Source organism: Ictalurus furcatus, chromosome 1, assembly GCF_023375685.1.
Source record: "Ictalurus furcatus strain D&B chromosome 1, Billie_1.0, whole genome shotgun sequence".
Classification (NCBI taxonomy): domain Eukaryota; kingdom Metazoa; phylum Chordata; class Actinopteri; order Siluriformes; family Ictaluridae; genus Ictalurus; species Ictalurus furcatus.
This window is the reverse complement of record NC_071255.1, coordinates 7,010,197-7,018,284: the sequence shown is the minus strand read 5'-3', so window position 1 is coordinate 7,018,284 and position 8,088 is coordinate 7,010,197. Positions and strand designations below refer to the sequence as shown.

General features: G+C 39.1%; 1 protein-coding gene across 1 annotated transcript; it reads left to right on the top strand.

Annotated features, from left to right (window-relative positions):
- Window positions 1–2,305: 2,305 nt before the first annotated feature.
- Window positions 2,306–7,943, top strand: klhl38b (kelch-like family member 38b). The gene is made up of 4 exons (XM_053622322.1): window positions 2,306–3,052; window positions 5,313–6,666; window positions 6,775–6,880; window positions 6,985–7,943. Exons 1-4 carry the CDS (start codon window positions 2,985–2,987, stop codon window positions 7,272–7,274), a joined length of 1,818 nt encoding a protein of 605 aa, XP_053478297.1. The 5' UTR covers window positions 2,306–2,984; the 3' UTR covers window positions 7,275–7,943.
- The last annotated feature ends 145 nt before the right edge of the window (window positions 7,944–8,088 follow it).

Below are 8,088 nucleotides of genomic sequence, written 5' to 3'. Positions count from 1 at the left end.
GAAAACCAAAGATATGTACAGGCATGTACTGTAGACAGTTTAGTAACATCACAGAGATTCTGGAGTGAGACTTTGCAAAGTTATGGAAACAGCTCAGAGTTTAGAAAGGCATGTAGTAATTGTGATCAGGTCTGCCCAGTAAGTGACAGTAATCGCAGTGATTAGTCAAATGAAGAAGCATGGGTCCATCAGCTGACATGCAAGTTGACTGGACTCATGGCTAATGTAGTTTGGCTGGTGAGGAGTAGGACAGAAAATAGAACTGGCTAACGTTGTAAATTACCTAATACCAGCTTGATTTCTTTGCTTGTATTAATAGATCTCAGTGCAGCTTTTTGATATCATATATCACAATATCAATAATACGATTTTGTTGGGGTTAAGGGAACGGCTGTTTCCTGCTCACCACTATCAGTTTACAAATGTTAATGATTGAATGATTTCTATGTGCGTAGTTCACTTGAAACTGTAGTTAGCATTAACAAAGTCTGTCTTGACATCACTTTCAAGTGCACTCGGTCATTCATCTGCTTGATAGCCAAGTTATAACACGACAAACATGAGAAATTTGGCTAATTTATGACAATGGTCAGGAATGCCTTCATTGTCCTGTTTTTTTCTTTTTCTTTTCTTTTCTTTTAATTTCAGGTGTTAGAATCATTAGAATTACGTGGAAGTTATCTAGCATTACATATATTTTTATCAAGGTGGGTCATCCAAAGCATTGATTTTGGAGCACTGGCTCTCTAAGTGATCAAAATTGATCTACTTGATTTGTTATGTACATAAGTATGCTGGTCAAACAATTCAAAACTTTATACAGATTGTGAGTCCAAGAGCAGCATCGCTAATTCTATAGTCAGTTTCATGGCTGGTATGATTTACCATGTTGCTAGCATAATTTAGCATGTTGCTAGCATGTTTTAGCACATTGATAGTGTGAATTTGCATATTGCTAGCATGAATTAGCATGTTGCTAGAATGTTTTACCACTGCTAGCATGAATTAGCACATTGCTAACATGAATGAACACATTGCTAGTATGAATTAGCATGTTGCTAATATGAATTAGCACATTGCTAGCATGAACTAGCATTGTGCTAGCATATTTTAGCATGTTGCTAGTATGAATTAGCATGTTGCTAGAATGAATTATCTGACATGAATTATCATGTTGCTAGCATGATTTAGCATGTTGCTAGTATGTTTTAGCACACTGCTAGCATGAATTAGCATGAATTTTGACCCACTGGTTCCACACTTGGTTATTCCTTTTATAAATGTCTGTAGTGTGCAACATGTGTCAGGGTTGTGGTCCTATAATTATCCACTGGATATATACACCACATTGGATATATATAACTGGATATATATACTACACTGGATGTAAAGTGAAACATTATTGCCTCATCTTTGACTCCCACAGTGTCTAAAAACACTAAAGCTGTTAACCAGGTGCCGTCTGTATGTAACACACTGTTCCAGCATATAGAACACCGAACACCCAGTCTGCTTTCTCAGTCATTTATACTGTAGGAGATGCAACAACAGTTCTTGGAAATGCCAGTTTGATTTGTGATTAAGAAGCATTTCAACTGCAAAGAATTTTTGAGTATTTTTAAATATAAAAATACTGATCTAAGGTGTATTTTGGTCCAAATGTTTTGGTCCCTCTTCACAAATAAAAAAAAATCTTCAAATGGAAATTACATATTGGACACAATGACATCTCTGCCTAAGGATGGACATTAAAGCGCACCTATTATGGATTTGAAGCGTGCCTAATTGTGTTTTAGAGGTTCTCATACAATATATTTACATGCATCCAAGGTAAAAAAAAAAAAAAACAAACAAAACTTTAATGTGCTCATAATTTAAACTGCAGCATTACCTTTTTTCTCCCAGTGTCACAAACGACTCATTCAATGATCCGTTCTAAAGGATTCATTCTAAACTCCTCCTTTCAGAGAGCATACTCTGCTCTGATTGGTCAGATGTCCCAGTCTGTTGTGATTGGTCTGCCGATGTCAGCGAGCAGCCAATGAAGACCAGAGGCGGGGCTTTTTGTTACAAACCTACGAAGTAAGTCTGGAATTACTAACGACTCGTTTCAGCTGTTCAGAATCGGTTCCTTGTTTTAGGAGTCATTAACTCTGTTTGTCGTGCGCTTTGATTTTTGAAATTTTGCAGATATTTTTACATTCACAAACAGCTCTATAACACACTACATGAACGGTAATATTTGAAAAACCATAATAGGTGCACTTTAAGAAAACAGCCTCTACAGACATGGTGGTCTGGCATGTTGGATTATATACTGTATACCTTTAATGCTAAAGTGTCCCAGGTCATGAAGATTTAATTGATTGCTAAAAATATTGAAATATGTCACAGCTGGAATGAAGCGACGACAATATACTCACTTTACAACAGAGACAGCACTATTGAATATTAACATAATTTTTTTTATTTAGCGAATAAGAAAATAGTAACTTTATTCTCTTATTTTGAATGTCCTTGACCGTGTATCTTGTGACCTGACATTCTATAACACATTTCTCAACAAGCCCACTTGCCTCACTTTGTTTTCTTTCATTTGGCTGCTGTAGGAACACCCTGAGCCTTGCATAGAAAAGGAAGGAGGGGGCATTCCAAGTACATGGCCAGTCACCTAAATGTCTGTTGGGTACCAGAAACTTCAATGCCCTATGTAAACAGGGAGGAAGCTTGTGTGCTGGAAAAAAGGGGCGGGGGGGTTAGTAACATGTTGGTGTTAGTAAGAGTAGCTGTAGCTCAGACAGAGGCAGGGGCATTTCTATTTTTAGGGTGACTGGAATGTACACAGAGACTCATGGAAGGAAAGCTTGACAACAAACAACACAGCGTGATCCATCCTATAAACAGCCATCTGCTAGTGTTTCAGACTGCATCAAAGATACAAAGAGACCCTGGAAAACACAAGTGACAGATTTGGCTGTGTCTGGATGAGCTTTGCTTATACTATAGCAGGTACAAAAACCCACAGGATGTGTTACACGCTGGCTAAAACCAGGTAAGATGACGGACTAATTGACAGTTAGACATCTGTAAATACAACTACTGGATATAGATGGATATAGACTATGGCAACTGTCACATCTTTAATGCCACTTCTTTAATGTTATATACACAAACCTCAGGCTTGCACTGTTCTGATTTGATAGTTACTGGGGGCTAACATAAGAAACTAAGATGATAAGTAAATAGTATTATACTGTATTAAAAAGAAAAAAATTTAACATGTTGCTTATTTTATGCAAAGAATAAATCAAATGTGAACAGTCCTCTTGCAAGAACGTTGCATACCTTGTTAGCATGTGCAGACGTTTGAAGTAGAACGGTCATGATAATACAAAACACTCTAGACAATGAAATCAAGTACTATGTCGTTTTCATGTATCCATTCACATATGTGTAATTAAATATTCTCTGTATAACCTTGTGGATTTTAATGTTAATCAGCCTTATATAATAATGCTATTTTAGCTTATTATAATAATGGCAAAAGCTGTGGGGTAGCGGCACAGTTGGTAGCATTGCCGCCTCACAGCTTCAGGATCTCTGGTTCGATCTTGAGCTTGAGTGATGGTTTTGGGAGTTTCTGTTTAAGTATTCCCCATGTCCATGTGAGTTTGCCCTGGGTTTTCCAGTTTCCTCCCACCTCCCAAAATCTACTAGGTGGATTGGCTAAGATAAATTGCCCCTAAGTGGGAATGTGTGTGTAAATGCGTGTGCACGGTTCCCTGAGAGTCCCGCCTCAAGCCGAGTATTCCTGGGATAGACTCCAGATCCACCATGACCCTGGCCAGGATGAAGCAGTTAACCTTGGAGTTACAGTGGGGGAAATAAGTATTGAATGTGTTATCTTTTTTTTAGTAAATATATTTCCAATGAGGTGATTCACATGAAATTTTCAGCAGACATTAGTATTAACTCAAGAAATCTGGAAATATAAAGAATTCACAGCATTAAATTCCACAAATAAAGTTATGTGTAATAAAGTGGAATGACATGGGGGAAAAGTGTATTGAACACACTAAGAAAAAGCAGTTCTCCAAGGCAAGGAACCAGCTGAAATTCGTAAGTAGTTAGAAAGTAATTATACCTCCTATCTGTGCAAATTAATATCAGCTGGGTTAGTAAATTGATGGTCTATAAGAAGGCTTTTCGTTACCAAGGTGTCACACAAGAAACATCTCATGATGGTTAAAAGCAAAGAGCTCGCCCAAGACCTTCACAACCTTATTGTTGCAAAATATATTGATGGAATTGGATACAGACGTATTTCAAAACTTCTGAATCTTCCAGTAAGAAACATTGGGGCCATTATTCGCAAGTGGAAGCAATATAACTCCGTCATCAACTGGCCACAGACAGGAGCTCCTCACAAGTTTTCTAACCAGGGAGTCAGAAGAGTACCCAAGAGCCAAGGACCACTCGGAAAGAACTCCAGAAACACTTGGAGGCAGCAGGTGCCATCATCACAGAGAAAACAATAGGCAATGCACTCCACTGCTCACGCTCACCCCGCAAGACTCCATTACTAAAGAAAAGGCACGTCGAAGCTCGTTTAAAGTTTGCTACAACTCATTTGGACAAGTCTATGAAACACTGGGAGAGTGTAGACGAGACAAGACGAGAGCAAAATTGAACTTTTTGGCTGTCATACTACACACCATGTTTGGAGAAGAAATGGCACTGCACATCACCCTAAAAACACTATACCAACAGTGAAGTGTGGAGGTGGAAGCATCATGGTGTTGGGGCTGCTTTTCATCACATGTTACTGGCAGACTTCATATAATTGAAGGAACGATGAATGGAGCCCTTTACCGGGAGATTCTTAATAAGAATCAGCTGCAATCTACCAGGATGATGAAACTGTCATTACAAACAAGGGCTTCTCATTTGTTTTATAAAATTTTTGTATTAAATAAATTTCAGTTAGCGTGTTCAATACTTTTTTCCTGTGTCATTCCATTTTATTAGCCATAACGTCATTTATGGACTTTAATGTTTAGATTTCTTTATATTTCCAGATTTCTTGAGTTAATACCAAAGTCTAGTGAAAACTTCATTTGAATAACCTCATTAGAAATATATTTACTTAAAAAATTCAATACTTCGTTCAATACTTATCTCCCCCACTGTACATTATTTTGTATGCTTGTAAATTGTGTTGTTTAATCATCTAATTGTGGGCCCTTTGTCATAATAATGACCAAATTCAAGATATGGTAAATGTTAAATCTATCATCTCCTCTTGCTGACAGATTAGATGGTGCATTAATGGAGGTCCTACACTATAAAGACAAAGAGCTGTTGTCCACCCTCCTCTTGCAGCTGAACAACTTGAGGAAGGAGCAAATCCTCACAGATGTTGTCCTTTGTTCTGATGGCAAAGAGATCCCCTGCCACCGCAATGTTCTAGTGTCCAGCAGTCCTTACTTCCACGCTATGTTCTGCAGCAACTTTTGTGAGAGACAGCAGGCTCGGGTGGAAATGCAGGGAGTTCCCTATAATGCCCTTAATAGCATTGTGGACTATGTCTACACAGGAGCTATTAGTATTACCATGGAGTCAGTTCTCCCTCTGATGCAAGCTGCTGCAATGCTAAATTACGAGCGGATTTTCGAGGCCTGCTCGACCTTCTTGGAGGCCCAGCTCAGGCCGGATAACTGCTTGAGCATGATCCGCCTTTCAGAGATTCTGCACTGCACTAGTTTGCAGCAGAAAGCTCGGGAGCTAGCTGTGAAAAGCTTCTCTGATGTTGTGGATTCTGAGGACTTCTGTGAACTCTCCCTGAAAGAGTTGGTTGGTTACTTAGAAGATGACCAACTGTGTGCTGAGGAGGAGCAGGTGTTTGAAATCCTTCTGGCTTGGATCCATCATGACCCTTTTGCCCGCCAAGGTGCTATCCATGACCTTTTTCGAAAGGTGAGGCTACGACACATCCATCCCTCCTACCTCTTCCAGTTCATCGCCAGTGACCCATTAGTGCAGTCCTCCTCCCTTTGTACTGAGATCATTGACTCAGTGAGACGTCTCCTCTTTTCTGTTGGTTCCAATTGTCCGGGCGAACTGCAACCACTCTGGACTGCTCCACGGCGTCATACCTGTAAAGAATCTCTAGTGGTTATAGGTGGGCGTAAAAACAATGAGCGCACATCTCGCGAGACACTGCTATTTGATGAACAGACAGAGTGCTGGCAAGGGCTGGCTAAGTTACCCGTACGACTCTACCGTGCCTCTTACGTCTGCATGCATAGCATCCTCTATGTTCTGGGAGGTCTAACCATGACCGCAGGAGGAAGTGGTGTACCTACTGCCACAGTTTACACACTCTCCCTAAAAATGAATCAGTGGAGGGTTGCGGAGCCCATGCTGACGCCTCGATTTGGCCATCAGAGCATCTCCTACCTACAGTTCATCTTTGTTTTAGGTGGCATTACAGATGACAGACAGCCCTCCAGTGGGGTGGAGAGATACAATACCATGTTCAACCAATGGGAGTCTATGGCTGCAATGCCAGAAGCAGTCCAGCACCCTGCTGTAGCAGCACATAACCAGAGAATCTATGTATTTGGTGGGGAAGATGCCATGCAAAACCCAGTACGAATGATTCAGGTAAGGTCACTAATGATTTCAAGATTTTAATGATCTGCCATACAAGATGAAATGTAAATGCTAGATCTTTTGAAAATTGGTTTGGCACAACATTTTATGTTCACATAGGTTTACCACATTGGAAGAAATCTCTGGTGTAAAATGGAGAACAGGATGGTGAAGAATGTTTGTGCCCCTGCTTCAGTTATTGATGGCAAAATCTACATTATTGGAGGTACGCTGGGTAATTTAATTAACTGTGCAAAAATAATGTTTAAAAAGATCCAGATTTGTTGATTTGCTTCTTTTTGCTCAATCTAGAAACCTTTCCTTTCACAGGCTATACAAGAAGAATGGTGGCATATGACATTAAAGCAAACAGATTTATTAAATGCAAGAATATGAAAGAGAGAAGGATGCATCACTCAGCCACCGTCATCAACAACAGACTCTATGTCACTGGGGGCCGATACATTAACAGCCATGATGATGTCCAGGATTCAGACAGCTTTGACTGCTATGACCCAGAGACAGATGCCTGGACATCAAAAGGCACTTTGCCATTTAAACTCTTTGACCATGGCTCAGTTCCGATGGTGTGTGTCTCACAGAAGCCTTTTCCCACATGAATGTGATTATAATGTTGTTGAAAACTCAGCACTGTGTACACAGATTGGTCATTGACTGAGAAAACTATGTCTTTAAGTAAGAAGCTTTCAATGACTAAGATTCATGCAGGAATCTACATGATTTTTTTCCCCCCAACTATTGTGACTAGAGGTTGCAGTTAAAGAGTAACGTGACATACAGCTGGTCTAGCATAGGGAACTTGGTCATACGATATTCTAGATGTGCAATCAAAGAGCAGCATCATTCAAGCATGTTCCAACTCATTGTAACATGTAGCAATACCTATTCCTCAAAATTATAGCAAGACATCTTGGCAGTTATTCCATTTCTTTAAAATGTACTGTAAATAAGTATGTACATGAGTTAATTAGTTTAACTACCCCTACTTTCATGTCTAGCACTTTGTAGTGAGCGCAGGCATTATCCACACACCTTTATGCAAAAAACATTCCTACAATTTCCTATTCGCTGATCCTTTTAATAAGTTTCCATCGTTCCTTAAAACAGTGCCTGCGGTTCTGTCAATTTCCATACCGCATTAATTAAGTAATGTTTTTCAATTCAGCTTTGAATCTTTGAAGTATTTTCTGTAATTATCATAAAATTGTTCCTATTTCATAGACATTTCCGTGTAATCTCTTTTTTTGTTTGTTTGTTTAATATTTGTTTTAAAATGTCTCAAAGCATACCTTAGGTTTTAGATGTTTGAAATAAAAGGTGTTTTGTGATTTATTTTGGAAATCTTGTGAGTTTATGGATCTTATTTCAGTACATAAGCAACTATTGCATTTAATACATAATAAACTAAAGTTG

What these genes read in the sequence shown, in the direction of transcription:
- klhl38b (XM_053622322.1), top strand. Translation starts at nt 2,985, where the DNA reads ATGAGCTTTGCTTATACTATAGCAGGTACAAAAACCCACAGGATGTGT. An exon ending in TACACGCTGGCTAAAACCAG is followed by an intron (nt 3,053 to 5,312) that starts GTAAGATGACGG and finishes TCTTGCTGACAG; the next exon opens with ATTAGATGGTGCATTAATGG. An exon ending in CAAAATCTACATTATTGGAG is followed by an intron (nt 6,881 to 6,984) that starts GTACGCTGGGTA and finishes TTCCTTTCACAG; the next exon opens with GCTATACAAGAAGAATGGTG.